Below are 16,800 nucleotides of genomic sequence, written 5' to 3'. Positions count from 1 at the left end.
CATAAAATAGAATTTTTGTAACCAATGAGTATCTTCTAACTGTGCATATTCAAGGTCTTTTTGTCTTAGAAACAACTTAACCTCTCCAAGGCAGGTGGCAAATCGCATCAACACCGCACCTCTGAAAAGCTATCTTATTCTGTTATGCAAAAGAAGATCGGAATATTCGCAATTGATTTCTTTACGAAGTTCACAAAATTACTGATGATGTAGCGATCTTGCCATTATTTTGGTAACAATTTCTACAACCAAATCCATCACTACTGTTATCTCTTTTGGAAAAGTTTGTGCACAAAGTATCTCTTGATGGATTATGCAGTGAAAGGAAAACACGTCATGCAAAAAATTTTTTTTTTAAATAAAGAAAAAAAACCTTTTTTTGTACCTTTCATGCCCGGCGACCCATCGGTCGCAATAGATATTATTTTGTTAATATTATTACCTTTACTTTTCAAGCAAGTGGTAACAGCAGATTCAATGTCTTCTTCACAAGTTTCTCCTGTAAGTGGCAGTATATCGAGTAATTCTTCCCGAGGTCCTTGAGAGTTTACATGTCTACAAATAAGTACAATCTGTGCAATGTCATCTACATCGCATGATTCGTCACAGGCAATAGAGAATCCTGGTGTTGAATTTAGATCTGTAATCTGAATTTAGAAGATATAGCAAATTTAGATTTGTTATATCTTCTGCCATTTATATAGTTCTGTCCCTTACAATCTTAGCAGATAATGGCATGTGTTTTATTTTTGTAATTATTTCCGCTTTGTTTTTAAAATTGCAGAAGAGAAATTCGGACATTTTAATAAAACATTCTTTCACACATTCGCCTTCCGTAAAAGGTTTTCCTCATTTAACAACTTCTTGAGCGGCCACAAAACTAGCAATAGTTGTATTTCTTGATGCTTTTATCCATTTGGAAACTGAACATTTAGTTGGGTTTACTTTGCACTGCAGTGCTTCTACTGCCTTTTTTCTTTCATCTCCCAGTGGATATGCTTTGTCAAATGTATCGTGTTTATTTAAAAAATGTCTTAGTATATTTGATTTTTTATTGTATATTAAAATCATGGCATATTAAATGCATTAGAAATCCTACTGTATTTGCTACAAATGCGTAGGTTCCGGTCCATTCACTTTTAAACTCCTTATTTTCTTGTTCTATCTTTCTCTTCTTTACTGACATTTTAAATACTATAAAAATATTTTTATTTTGTTAATATTTAATTTAATGTTACAATATTTACATTACCTAACACAATCACCAGTAAATGAAAGCACTGCAACGTCCACTACAAAACCTTTACTTATTTTAACAAAGTGAGCAGATTTACAGACCACACCTGCACTATATGTGAAGACAATGGGCGTATTCAGACAGGCAAGGTTACTGTAACGCTACATGTGCTAGTCTAGCATGATGTATTTGGTTTAATAAATTAAAACAACATAAATCATAACTTAAGTAATTTTAATTGGCATGAATAATTAAAACAAATATTTGACAAATCAATGGGTTTATGAATTCTTGCATTATCCATGATAATCCAAGACGAATGTAAAGAAGGATTATCGCATATGATTTCAGAGTTCAAACATGAAATCATTAAATTTTTCAGCATCGCTTGACTTAATGTAACGTGTCCTTGATTAAATGTAAAATGTCCTTAATTTATTGCAAATGCTACATTTAGGTTGAAAGTTTATTTTTCACTAGGTTAGACTATGATAAAAATAGTTTAATCCTTTATCCCAGTGAGAGCAAATAAAGTTTGCACCTGAAAATATCTTCAGGACTGAATATAGTGTTGTACTATTTTACCTGGGTAAGTAGTACAACACCAAGCAACTCGTAGCAAAGGTGGAGCAAGCTACCAACACTCCTATCCTAGTATCTCCCATAATGCAAAACACATCTCCTTGTGGATATGTATACTGTTATGCATTAAGGGATTGGCCACTATAATGCATAACAGTATACATATCCACAAGGAGATGTGTTTTGCATTATGGGAGATACTAGGATAGGAGTGTTGGTAGCTTGCTCCACCTTTGCTACGAGTTGCTTGGTGTTGTACTACTTACCCAGGTAAAATAGTACAACACTATATTCAGTCCTGAAGATATTTTCAGGTGCAAACTTTGTTTGCTATATTTAGGGTTTTTAGTTTATAATTTAATAAATAACATTCATTTTGCATTATTCAAAAATAGATTGTTTAATAACGAAAAGAGCGCAATTATTCATTCAAAGAGCCGTATGCAGCTCTGAGCTGCAGGTTGCTGACCCCTGGTATATAGTAACCTGGAACAAACGTTAAGATGATTTTAACACATTCAAATTATTATGCTATTTGATTCAGTATCAAAATAATATTATTGGATTACTGAACAACATTATGCAAAATGAATAAATAACTTACCATGTTCATAATATATACTAGTATCAATGTTCCAATCATCTGTATTTTCATTAAAATCACCATGATTTGCATCCCAGTATTGGGCATCAGTATAGAATACCAAACCAGAACCACCTTTTTCCCACTGTAATTCTATTGGTTCTTCATATAATCTCTCATGAGTGCGATCCTGTAATGTGACATCATTATGAAGTGCTTCATGTCGTTCCCATTCCTCAAAGTTGTCATCATCTTCTTCTTCCTGAATGATTCAGATCGAAAGTTAACAAATTGATAAATATCACCTTAAGTTATCAAAACACAAGAAAATATTTATACATTCCATGCAAAGTTATCAAACATCCAGCACTTTATTATGTGAATAATTATATACAAACTCTCTTATATGTAACACTGACAACAAACATTAACACATAAGCATATGGAAGTCATTTTGCATCTTTACAAGACTTTGATACCACTGTATCTCGACTACTTTGCGCAAATTGCATCTTCTGGGTATCAACGGGATAAAGAAGCTGTGGAAAAACTGCAAAGAAGAGTTAGAAAGATGATAATATCAGTATTATAGAACATAGATTACGAGGATAGATTGAGAGTGTGTGGACTGTAGACACTGGAAGACATTAGAAAGAGGGATGATATGATAGTGGTCTATAAACTTTTGAGAAGGTGTTATAGGATATTGGTTGATAAAAATTTTCACTATATGGAAGGTGAGGAAAGTACAAAGGGGCATCTGTGGAAGCTAAGTTTGTGTGCAATTAAGAAAGAGATAAGAGCTTGATTTTTCTCTAAGAGAGTCACAATTCAGTGGAACAGTTTGCTGAAAGTGAGTGCATCTAGTGTGAATGAGCTCAAGGTATGACAGCTTGTGTGGGTGATGTATGATTTCCCTCGATGTGTCCTTGACTCCCTGGAGGTGTAATAATAATAAGTCCTGATCCTTATTAAGTGTCCCATATGAGCAAATAACTTCCCTATTTAAAAATCATAAGAAATTTTCATTTTGGAACATAACATAGTGGCTATGTTCCAATCTAAATGTAATATACAAGGTGTTAAACCTCATTTCGATTTCATTTATGAGCAACACTTCTATAACATTCACTTTAATTTCTTCAGGTTTAAGGCTCTCTGCAGAAAAGTACATTTTAAAGACACTTATTTAAGAGATCTCAGGAGACTAAGCATTTTTGGGACTGATTTATAACCAACTGTAACATTAAAAATCTTTTAGCAGGGGATCAATATAAGAGTGGACAGCTTGTGTTTTGTTATGTTAAGGGAATGGAAAGTTTCAGGTTCACTATGCTTCCAGATGAATATGTTATCCATATATGTTCTCCAAATAGGTTTTAAGCTGATTTGAGACTTGAAATTTTTCTCCTACACAGATTTGCTGCTGAAAGACAAGGAGGATGGGGGGGGGGGGGCTGCTCACTGCTAAGGTATACTATTTGAAAGATTACAATGAAGGCAGTGTTAATTTTTCAGCGTAAATGAAAACTTCAACTAACAAAGGGAATATCTAGAAAAACCAGAATATCCAATCAAGAGATATAATTCTGGGCATTTTGGATTAATTCCACTGTGGGCATGGATGTTTGTGATTGTCTGTAGGTGGGGGAGCCAGCTGTTTTTCTCCTCTTCTAAGGTAAACTGAACTCTTGGGTGAAGCACATTTATTCTTGAAAAGAATAATTTCAAATCTGATGGTGAATATTGCAAAAATATCATGCATATATTTATACTACACTGCAGGTATAGGAAAAATGTCTTTAAGGAGATGATCATCAAATTACTTCATGTAGTAACTGGTCAAAAGTAGGAGAGGGGACTACCCATGGTTGTGCCTTCAATCTGTTGGTATAATTTAACTTGCATACCGACATAATCGGAGCAGATTAAAAGTCAAAAAGTTTCATAATATCCAGGGGATAATCTTGTTTAAGTTAACAGTATCTGTCAAAGGAATGTTTGTGAAAAGAGATTACATCAAGACTAATCATAATATCTGAAGGTTCTAAATAAAGATTACAAATTTTTTGTTTTCAACTCTAAGGAGTTCTTAATGTGAAAAGCAGATTTTCCAGTAAATGAAAATAGTAATGCTCAGAAGTATTTAAAAACTTTACAATTAGGAAAGCTGATGTAATATATTACTAGTCTTAATGGAACACCTTGTTTATGTATCATAGGAAGACTAAATAAATCTGCATGGATGAGCATAAAAAAAATAAGTTTTTTTTTTTTTTTAAATTCTTCATCCCAAATGGAGATGTTATCAATCAGTTTATTGAATGTTTTACTCCATTTCCCAAGTAAGCAAACAGACAAATAAGTCAACTTTGCGCCTGCACGTAATGCAAGTCTAGCTGACCCTGCAGGTAGTGCAAGACCAAGGTAACTCATGGTAAAAGTAGAATAAGCTCTGATCACTAATCTTAATATTTACCCATAATGCAAAGCACATCTCCTGGAGGAGATGTATGATGCTTTGCATTAAAGGCAAGGGGCCACTGCCCAGACCGGTTTCGACCTTTATTGAGGTCTCATCAGTGGGAGCCAGGCTAGAAATATCAAGATTTTAGTAATACAGAGCTTATAAGTATTTTACCAGAACAAGTTACCATAAGGTGTTTTAACCTTATTAAATAAAAATCTCAGGAGGAGATACAAATGTAGAAAGTATTTTACCTTGGGTATAATAAACATTTATTATACCCAAGGTAAAATACTTTCTACAATCAGTTTATTGATTTTATAAATTTGATAGGAAGTCAGATCAGACTGATTGATAACATTAAAGAAAAAAGTGCAATATTATTACTATTATTATATGGGCACTTCCATGAAGTCTTAAAACCCATTGTTGGTGACTCAAACTATCAACACAATACCAACTTTTCCAGTACTTTTACCACCACTCCTGAAATACTGATTGGTCTATAATTTGCCACTACAGACTTAGATCCTTCTTCATGCATAGGAATTATTCTGCCCTCTTTCCACTCTCTTGGAACCTTTCCAGAAGTCAGACTTAAACAGCATAGCCAGTTCCCCTGCACATTCTCTTGAAACAAGAGCCAATATCTCATCAAATCCCCCAGCTGTATTTGCATTCAGATTCTACAATATCCTAAGCACCTCCAATTCATGAAGCTACATTATCATATCAGTACCTGTCACCTCTGCCATAACAACATCTTCACTATCTTTCCATAGTCATTCTTCTACCTACTTGCCACACAACGAAAGAATTGTTTGGGATTTCCTTTTGCCTGCTTGGCTAATTTCTTCTTATAATCTGATTTTGCATTCCTTACCATTCTGGTTACCTTTCTTGCATGATCCTTGTGCTGTTCAGGAGTTAACTGGTCGCCATTCTCCTTATATATCCTCCACAACATTTTTTTTTTTTTTTTTGCAGCTCATGCTTCCTACCTGACATATCCTCCTGAGTTGGGAAATTGGGAAATACAGTGTGCTATTGTTCCCTCCAGATACCCCTTGACTATCTCCATACACTGTGAACATCCTTTCCTTGCAGATTTTTATGCATGGTGCTGCTTCAAGCTGCCTAAGTGTATCATAATCATCTGCCTTGTATACTTCTTCTTAACTGGATTTTCCAAGTTTTGCTATCTCCCAAGTCAAGATCACTTTCATCCAGCTGGAGTAGTAGGCACGTTAGTTATGAACAGGTATTTGGATCCTACAACCAGTTCCAACCCTCTCATACTAGCAAGGATTGGTAGAGCCTCTGCTACTAATGGCTCACCCAAAAAGTTAAGCAAGTTTGAGCACAGTTAGTAGTTGGAAGGGGTTCAATCATTTGATGCTGTTGATACACTCTCCCTCAATGAGGCTTTGGACTGCCTGGAGGTGTCACATAATAATAATATCCCGAGTCCCCTCCGTTACATTCTACTTCAAGTAATTATCTCTCAGTAAGTGTATAAATTCATTCTCCCTGCTATGTGATCTTTTCTCCTTCCAATCCATGTCTCCAAAATTGAAATTACTCATAATAATTACTTCATTTGCACTCAATGTACTAATATGTTGATACATGTCTTCCACATCATCCCTGGCCTATTAGCAGCAACCAATTTTAAATTTTGTCCTATTGGCCTCAATCTCACATCAGATTGACTCCATCTGCCTGACTGATTTTTAGTCTACTTGGCTGCAATTCATCTGCTATCATCAACAGTATCCCTGTCTTGTCAAAAAAATATTAAATCCATCACATTCTACACCTGTAACAACGTCATCTGCTGTTAGCCGAGTCTCACTTAATGCCTATAAAGTTTTGGCGAGGTTGCACTAACCAATGCCAAAAACTCTTCCCTCTTATTCTTGATGCTTCTAGCATTAGTATATATAACAACTGTAGCATCCCTTAGGTCCCCAACCACCTTTACATCCTGAAATGACTACACCATTTGTTATTGTTTCCTCAGAGACTAGATTCCGCATTTTTTATTCATTCACACACTCACCTTCTTTATGTGTGGCTTCATACACACTCACCTGCTTCAGCCCTAATTTCTTCAGTTTTCCTGACTTTGCACTTCCACACTCTCAGTGACCAAAGCTCTCTAGATACTAACTCCAAATCCATTTAAGTGCAATCAAGCAACATTGTAAAAATCTATCCATCCATCAAACTCAGTCCTAGGCCCACAAACTCTATATCATTCCTTCTGCACAACCTCTATATTGAATCATTAACCATCACACTCATTCTCACTTATCACAACATCAAGAAGACTTACAAAGTTCACCTTCTTCATTTTTTTTCGCTTTTTCCAATATCTCTTTCACATCCTTTCTCACATAATATTTCTCATTTCTCAGGTCACTGGTTCCAGCCAAAACAACAATTTTTTTTACCTTTCTTTTCTTTCTTTCTGACAGAATGGAAATGTTGAAACTATTAATTTCAAAAATAAAAACAGAGACAAATGTAAGAAAGCTAAACACTATGTAAAACTGGCAAAACAAAATCCATGAGAGGACTTTGACAAAAATAGAAAATAAATATCAAGAAGGTGGCATATTCTGGAGGTTGTTGAAGTGGCTTAGAAATGGAGGAAAGAAAGCTGTAAAAGAAATTAGAGATGATAAAGGTGACATGAAAACAGGAGAAAAAGATATCCTTGAAGTATGGAGTAATTACTTTGAAAAACTGCTAAATGAAACAAGCAGATGACAGCACAGTGGTAAAAAACACTGACCAGGCATGCAGTCAGGAATACATATCCATACTTCAAGTACAAAAAGCCATCAAAAGCCTGGAATGTGGAAAGGCAGCAGGAGTAGATGATATTTGACCAGAATGCTCAAGTATGGAGGTATAAAAGTCGTGCAGTGGCTGCACTGCATAGTTCAGAAGGCCTGGACAGAGGGACAAATTCCAGATTGGAGTAGAGCTCTCATAGTACCCATATATAAAAAAGGGAAATAAAACTGAATGTGAGAATTACAGAGGTATTTCATTACTGAGTGTTCCTGTAAAAATATACTGGTAAGATATATGCAAGTATACATGAGAAACGGTTGAGGATTGTGGAAAAGAAGCTTGGTGAAGAACAAGGATTCAAGCCAAATAGAGGCTGTCAGGATCAGATTTTCACTTTACGACAAATAGCTGAGAAATCATGGGAATATAACAAAGATCTGTATTTAACTTAAATATAAAGAGCTAATAAGCTTCATTTCGGCCATATAAACATTATTTAAATTAAGGGGATATTAAATCCCACATTGTTATAAAACCGAATAAGAAACTCAAAGATTGGAATCAGAGAGTTTCATGCCGAATATAGAAAACTATAAAGTATCGGCGATCACTAGCGTGAGCTAATGCAAGTGACCCTAATACGTAGTACAATACCGGACAACTCGCAGCAAAGGTGGTGAAGTTCTGATCGCTATTCTTAGGTATTTTCCATAATGTAAAAACACATTTCCTAGGAAATGTATGCTGTTATTACATTATGGTGGGAGGTCACTACCCAGACCGGTTTCAGCCTTTTTTGAGGCTTCATCAGTGAGTAGCTAGACCAAATTGATACCAAAGTGTATAGCAAAAAGAACTTATATACTCTGCTATAAGAGATTCCAAACAGGTGCAACCATTAAGTTACTTAAATATAAAGAGCTAATAAGCTTCATGCGAGCAGCAATGTCTCCCTATTATATCCCAAAAGTGTTCTATGGGGTTGAGATCTGGGGAAGCATGCTAGACACTCGATTCGATTTATATCCTTGGTCTCCAGAAGTATCTCTGTAACTTCATTTCAAAAAAAAAAAAAAAAAAAATCTGTATTTAAGAGTTTTGTAGATCTGGAAAAGGCATATGACAAGGTGCCAAGAGAGAAAGCTATTCCAAATGCTACAGTTATAGGTGTTAATGAAGCATTGTATCAAGCAATACTTAGTCTTTATTTGAGTTGTAAGTTAGCAGTTAGAATTGAAGTACAGGAAGATGATTTAATATTAAATGTGGTGTCAGACAAGGATCTTCATTATCCCCTCTCTTATTCATTACCTATATGGATCACATTATGAAGGAAAGTGGTATTAAACCTGATATCAAAATTGGAAGTGTTAATCTCAGCTCTTTGCTTTATGCGGATGATGTTACACTTCTAAATAAATCCGCTACAAGATTCCCTGACTAAACTGAATAACTGTTGTAATAGATATGGTATGAAGGTCAGCATTAAAAAGACAAAGACAATGAAAATAGGCAGAAACACTGAAAAGATCAACTGCATTGTGAATGGAGAACTTATAGAACAAGTAAAACATTTCAACTACTGCACGATTTTTAGTGAAGATGGTAAGTGAAATATGGAAATAGACAACAGAATCAACAAGGCTGGTATGGTAGGAAGTCAACTGAATAAATTTATATGGAATAAGACAGAAATTAGCCAAAACACTAAATTAGCTGTATAAACCAATTAGGTTTATATAGCTTTAGTTTATATATATAAACTAAAGCTTTAATTATTTAGATGTTTAAACCAATTTTAACTTATAGATCTGAGAGCTGGGTTGAGCAAAGACTAGAGACCGCAGATATGAGAGTCCTGAGAAAGATTAGGGGCATGAACAGATGGCATCAATGGCAATATCATATTAAAAACGAAGACATTAGGAAAGAACTTGATATTGTCAGCATCCAGGAATGCATTAGCAGAGATAATCTCAGGTGGTATGGTCACTTAAGCAGAATGGGAGAGGAAAGATTAGCAAAACAAGTGTTCTCTGTCAGGTTGGCAGGAAAAAAACCCAGAGGAAGACCAAGATATAGGTGGATTGATACAGTAAAAAGTGCCTTAGAAGACAGAAATATAAGACCTGATAATATTGGAGTCTTGACATTTAACAGACTGATTTGGAGGAAAATTGTAGTAGGAAGTTAGTAATCATGTAAAATTTTCACGTAACACTATCGTATCCTGTACATCCTTTGAGGGTATATATCAGGAATTTGATGATGATGGGGAAAATAAATGTGTCACACAAAAATTCAATTTACTTTAGAAGAGGACAAAAACAATCAACTGGCCTTTTTAAATATTTTCCTTCCTTATCAACCAGATGGCAGTTTATAATTTTCAGTTTTTAGATCAGAAACTCATACGTATCATTATATCCATGCCACTTCTCATTATCATCCCAATCAAAAAGTTGGAATGATGATCATCATCAAATTCCTGATATGTACCCTCAGAGGATGTACAGGGTATTATGATAGTACTACATGGAAGAGTTACAGCCATTACTAACATCTGATCAATAATTTTCCTCCAAATTAATTTATTTGCCAAAACCGAAACATTATCAGATCTTATATTTCTGTCTTCAAAGACACTTTTTAATGTATCAATCCACCTGCATCTTGGCCTTCCTCTGGGTCTCTTTCCTGCCAACCTGGTGGTGTTTTTCTACTCTTTCCATTCTGTTTAAATGATCATGCCATCTGAGATTAGCATTGCTAGCACATTCCTGGATGCTAATAATGGCAAGTGCATTCCTAATAATGTCATTTTAAGGATACTGCCATTAATGTCAACTGTTTACTTCTCTAATTTTTCTCAAAATTCTCATATGTGTGGTGTCCAGTCTTTGATCAAGTGTTTTATTTTTAACCTAGCTCTCAGATCCATAAGTTAAAACTGGTTTGAACACCATCTTGTATACAGCTAATTTAGTGTTTTGACTAATTTCTCCATTATTTCCATATAAATGCATTCAGCTTACTTCCTACAATACCAGCTTTACTAATTCTGTTGTCTATTCCCATATTTAATTTGCAATCTTCACAAAAAATTGTGCCTAAATAGCTGAAATGTTTTACTTGTTCTTCAGGCTCTCCAATACAACCACATTTCAATGTCTTTGTATTGCTGAATTTCATATACCAGATTTATCAACAGTTATTCAGGAATCCTTGCAGACTTGTACTGAATTTATTCAGAAGTACATCATCTGCATAAACTAAAGATTAACTAATTAAGTAAAGATTAACAGATTTAATACCAATTGACATTATAATGTAATCCATATGGATAATGAATAACATTGCAGATAATGTGTATCCTTGTTGCATACCTGATTTAACATCAAACCATCTTTCTGTATCTCCTTCAGTTCTAACTGCTGACTTACAACTCAAATAAAGACTAAGTATTGCTTGATATAATGCACCATTGACACCATATAACTGTAGCATTTCGAATAGCTTGGCACCTTGTCAAATGCCTTTTTGTCAGGATCAAAAAATTTGATCATGACAACCTCGGTTTGGCCTGAATCCTGTTGTTCACAAAATTCCCTTCCACAATTTTTCTTAGCCATTTCTCAAGTATACTTGCATTAATCTTACCAGGAACACTGAGTCAGGAAATACCTCTGTAATTCTTACCCTTCAGTTTTATTTCTATGAGAACTCTACTCCAATCATCCAGAATTCAACCCTCTGAATTATGCAGTGCCACCGTAAAACTTTTATATTTCCATATTTGAGCATTTCTGATCAAATTTCATCTACCTTTCACAATTCAGGTTTTTGAGCTTTTTCTACTTCAAGTATGGATATGTATTCTTGACTGCATTCCTGCTGGGAGTTTTCTACCACTACTGACACTGCTTGTTTCATTTAGCTATCTTTCAGTAATTACTGCAGATGTCTAGAATATCTACCTTTATCTTCAGTTTTCATGTCACCTTTATCATCTCTGATTCCTTTTACAGTAATATTTCCTCAATCTAAGATTTTTCAATAGCTTCCAGAATAATTTTGCCACCATCCTGACATTTATTTTCTTTTTTCTTACTAAAGGCTGTGTTCATAGTATGTTCCACTGAAAACCTTTAGAGCAAGAACTGAATTATATCATATCTGCTTTTACAAAAAATGGCATTAATGAATCCTTTATCAAGAAAGCCTTTAACAGCTAAATTTAGGCCACTAGTCTATAGATCTCCTGAAGATATCGCTTGGATTCCAGTCCCATATATCAAACGAATTTTTGAATGTTCTGCTAAAGTTCTAAGACCTCTTTATATCACAGTATCCTACATCCTGTTGGGCAGATATTTACCTTTCTTTCTTCACCAAGACAAGCTTCCAGGTGTTTACCTGCTCCCCTGTTCCTGTGGTATGTCTTACTTTGGACAGTCTGGCCTAATTGAATATACCATCTCAACTATACATGGGATTATTCTTTGAAAGAAAACTAAACTTTTGCATAAAAGCAGATTCCTCATTAGTGATTATACAAGAGCTGAGAGTCATTTCTACAACCAACCAAACTTAAACAGATCTGATAGCCTTCGGTTATCTCTTTTATGGGAAATCCTATTATATCAATTTTATTCAAATTCCTGATTATTATCTTATTATATTTATTTTATTTTTTATTTTTAACTTGGAATTTACTGTCTGTTGTCCTACTGATGCTGGTGGTTTTTAATATGTATTATTTTAATGTAATTTATTTTGTGTTCCATTGTTGTTATAATACCGAAGATTCCTTTGATACTTAGGCAAAAATTTCACAGCTAATAAATTTATTTCACATTTTAAGTTTCGATCTTTAGTTTTTCAAAGCTCTTAGCAACGTGTCTAAAATTTTCTCAACCATTCCACAGATACTGAGAGTTAGATAGTTAAACACACCAGTCTTTTCATCACCATTGTACAATGGGATTACCATACGTTCTTTCTATTCCTGTGGGATCTTTCCTGTGCTGAGACTAAAATTATACAAAGATATCAAGGGCTTAGCCAGTATGACTGAAAATTCTTTTAGCATACATGCTGATATCCTATCTGTCCCTATTGTTGAATTCTTATCCAGGTTATGCAAAGGTTCTAGAACCTCCTTCTCATGCACCTCTATCTCTTCATCCAACGTAGTGGTAGATCTCAGCAAAGTGAATTCCCATTATTTGAACAATCACATCTGCTTCTGACACAAGAATAACATCTACATCCAGTAAAATTACTTTTCCATGTTCATTCTTTCTTTTACTTACAGTATAACAATAAAATTCCATTGCGTAGCCTTTCGCTGCACTGCAATTTCCTTTGATACTCCTCCAACTTAGCTTTCCTCTTAACTTTTCTACCCTGCACTTTATATATATTTCATAACTTCTCTCACTGTTATTCTCACAATATTCCTTCCACACCTCTTCTTAACCTTTATACTTCTAAGCTTGACTATTCTTGAGCATCCTTTTCTGCCTCTGCCTTCCTTCAATGTTGTTCAGCATTATCCAGTTTCAATTTTGATTATCTTGGAAAACTCAGGTTTTTCACCCCTTCAGAACACATGCAATTTACAAACAAAAAATACTGTTGTTGCTGATGATGGGCGATAGATGGCTTTGATGGTAGTAGTGGAGAGGATGAGATGTATTTAGCGAAGTAGAGTAGTGTTGCCCTCCCATGATAAGATTTGGACACCCTGGAAGTGTCACATAATAATGATGATGATGATGAGTAGCCTGCTCTCACTGCATAGTCAAACCATGGCAATTTAAGCATATGTATTATAAACTCATCTGGTCAAGCTGGCATACGCTTTGGAGTATGCTAGATTTTTCACTTCCAATAAACATTAGAATCCTAGGTAAGCTCACTAGCAACACAATTTAAACAAGTCCATTTTTTCCTTTTACTTTTTTTCAAGGACCAACTTAGTTGTCACAGAATCATCATTCAGCATCTTATATTTATCACTGCTGCTCTTTCCAACATTATATTTTGCTTAAACTTTTCAGCACAACTCATCATCAAATTCCTGCCATGTACCCTCAAGGGATGCACAGGATATGATAGTACTACATGAAAAATTTACACCATTATTAACTTCCTATCTACAATTTTCCTCGAAATAAGTCTGTGTCCAAACAAGATTCTAACATTATCAGATCTTACATTTCTATTGTCTAAGGCACTTTTTACGTATCAATTCACCTATATCTTGGTCTTCCTCTGGGTCATTTTCCTGCCAAACTGGCAGAGAACTAGAGGCGTAGCTAGGAGGGGTGCGGTCTACCCCGGGCAGCACTTTGAACCTTTTTGAACTTTTGCAGTTAATTCTGAAATACAGTCTCGAGAACTCATTTCCAAATATTGTAATACTACTGCGAATTTTCCTCACAATTGTTGTAACTATTGCTAGTTGTGTGAGGAGTTTTTCTAAATAAAATTGATTAAGAATTACCTACATTACTATGAAATAGACTTCGCCAATGTCATCAACGATTTTGCTACAGAAAAGCAAGAAAAATAACATTTTAGAATGTTGAAATTAAAGTTTCACTTCAAAAATAAATATAGTGTTTTAATTTACATTCCTATACGTCATTTTGACTTTTTGCAGTATTTTTGGTGTCTATTGAGAGGGGCAGCAAAATTTCTAGCTACACGCGACTGCAGAGAACACCTGTTTTGCTAATCTTTCCTCACCCATTCTGTTTAAACGACCATACCACCTCAGATTAGCTCTGCTAACGCATTACTGGATGCTGACAAAAATGGCAAGTTCTTTCCTAATATCCTCATTTTTAATATGATATTGCCATCGATGCCATTTGTTCATGCCTTTAATCTTTCTCAGGACTTTCATATTTGCAGTCTCTAGTCTTTGGTCAAGTGTTTTACTTTTGACCCAGCTCTCAGATCCATAAGTTAAAACTGGTTTGAACACTGTCTTGCATACAGCTAATTTAGTGTCCCGACTAATTTCTCTCTTATTCCATATGAATTTATTCAATTGACTCCCTACCATACCAGCTTTGTTGATTCTGTTGTCTATTTCCACATTTAATTTACCATTTTCACTAAAAATCGTGCCTAAGTAGCTGAAATGTTTTACTGGTTCTATAGATTCTCCATTCACAATGCAGTTGACAATTTCAATGATTCTGCTATTTTCATTGTCTTTGCTTATTGCTGACCTTCATACCATATCTATTACAACAGTTATTCAATTTAGTCAGGGAATCTTGCAGACTTGTAGCGAATTTATTCAGAAGTATAACATCGTCCGCATAAAGCAAGTTCTTATTGCTGACCTTCATACCATATCTATTACAACAGTTATTCAATTTAGTCGGAGAATTTTGGAGACTTGCGGCGGATTTATTTAGAAGTATAACATCAGCTGCATAAAGCAAAGAGCTGACATTAACATCTCCAATTCTGATATCATGTTTAATACCACTTTCCTTCATAATGTGATCCATATCGATAATGAATAACAGAGGGGATAATGTACGTCCTTGTCTGACATCAGATTTAACATTAAATTATCTTCCTGTATCTTCTTCAATTCTAATTGCTGACTTACAACTCAAATAAAGACTAAGTATCGCTTGATATAATGCCCCAATGATACATTCCATATAACTGTAGCGTATTGAATAGCTTCTCTCTTGACAACTTGTCATATGCCTTTTCCAGATCTACAGTACAAAACTCAAATACAGATCTTTGTTATATTCCCATGATTTATCAACTATTTGTCGTAAAGTGAAGATCTGATCCTGACAGCCTCTATTTGGCCTGAATCCAGGTTGATCTTCACTAAGCTTTTCTTCCACAATTCTTCTCAACCATACTTGCATAAATCTTAGGATAACTCTGTAGGGATATACCTCTGTAACTCAAAGGTCCAGGCCCTTTGAACTATGCAGTGCAGCCACTGTAGGACATTTATACCTCCATACTTCAGTATTTTTGGTCGAATATCATCAATTTCCGCTGCTTTTCCACATTTCAAGCCTTTGATGGCTTTAAAAAGAAAACAAAATTCAGCTCAACTCTGATTTTCAATTCCAGCATAAATCTACAATCAATCTTAAAATTTGAGCAATCCAGTCAATGCTTCTGTCTTCTTTATTTTAAATCTCAAACCAGCTTCAGCATTTTTTTTTTTTTTTTTTATCCTGAGATAGAAATTTCATAGATCTTAATTTTCAGGCAAGTAAAGTGGTATCTGTCTCCATCATCTTAATTACTGATGTTCTGACCTCCTATTTTAATACAATCTGTGACTTCCACTGAATAATCTAACATTCTCAAACATGCACTGTGCATTTTAAATAAGCATAGAGACAGCAAAAAATTCCTATCCATGCTCATATTAATATCAAACTACTCAGCAACTCCAAATTTTCTTCACATAGCCTCTTGTCCATTATAGAGATTCCTTAAGAGCAAAGTCAAATGCTCTGAGACTCCCATCCTCCTTAAACATTTCTCAAATCTTTCATGATACACACAATCAAAGACTGTACAGAAGTTTCTGAAGCAGATGTACACTTTCTTTTTCAATCCCTTCATATTATCCACCTCATGCCGAAAATCTGATCTTTCATTCTTCTTCCATCTCTATATTCTGCTTGTGCACATAACAGTTCTCTTTGCAAGCATCATCTTAAGCATAACTTTGCTCACAGGTAATCAATGCAGCTGTCTGGTAGACTGTATGTTCTCAAACTTCTCCAGGAACAAACATCAATCATTTTTTTCATTCCCTTGGGCATTGAATCTTATCCCATACCTATTGCCAACTGCTGGTAGAACTTTAAATGGTTCAATTGGTAAATTGTCCACTTCTGGTGCTTTCCAATTTGACAGCTAATTTAGTGCCCATTGAAATTAACTATCCACCTTGTTGAAAGATTTTTCACTTGGTTATAATATATGAGGGTGGTCTAAAAAGTTCTCAGACTTGACCATAGATGGCAACACTATTGGCAAGATTTTTTTTTTCTAAGTCGGTACATCTGTCATAAGCATCCATGTGAAATTGCAAGTCATTCTATCAAGTAG

General features: G+C 34.8%; 1 protein-coding gene across 1 annotated transcript in view; it reads right to left on the bottom strand.

The window, feature by feature from the left end:
• Positions 1–16,800, bottom strand: part of LOC150107129 (G patch domain-containing protein 3-like) — a 120,926-nt gene that overhangs the window by 73,504 nt on the left and 30,622 nt on the right. The window contains exon 3 of the mRNA XM_090391652.1: positions 2,424–2,664. Coding sequence (XP_090247778.1) covers positions 2,424–2,664 — 241 coding nt within the window. The remainder of the gene's footprint in view (positions 1–2,423; positions 2,665–16,800) is intronic.

Source organism: Typopeltis vanoorti, chromosome 4 (assembly GCF_054136105.1).
Source record: "Typopeltis vanoorti isolate ZY-2024b chromosome 4, IOZ_Tvanoo_1.0, whole genome shotgun sequence".
NCBI lineage: Eukaryota > Metazoa > Arthropoda > Arachnida > Uropygi > Thelyphonidae > Typopeltis > Typopeltis vanoorti.
This window is presented reverse-complemented; position numbering and strand designations above follow the sequence as displayed.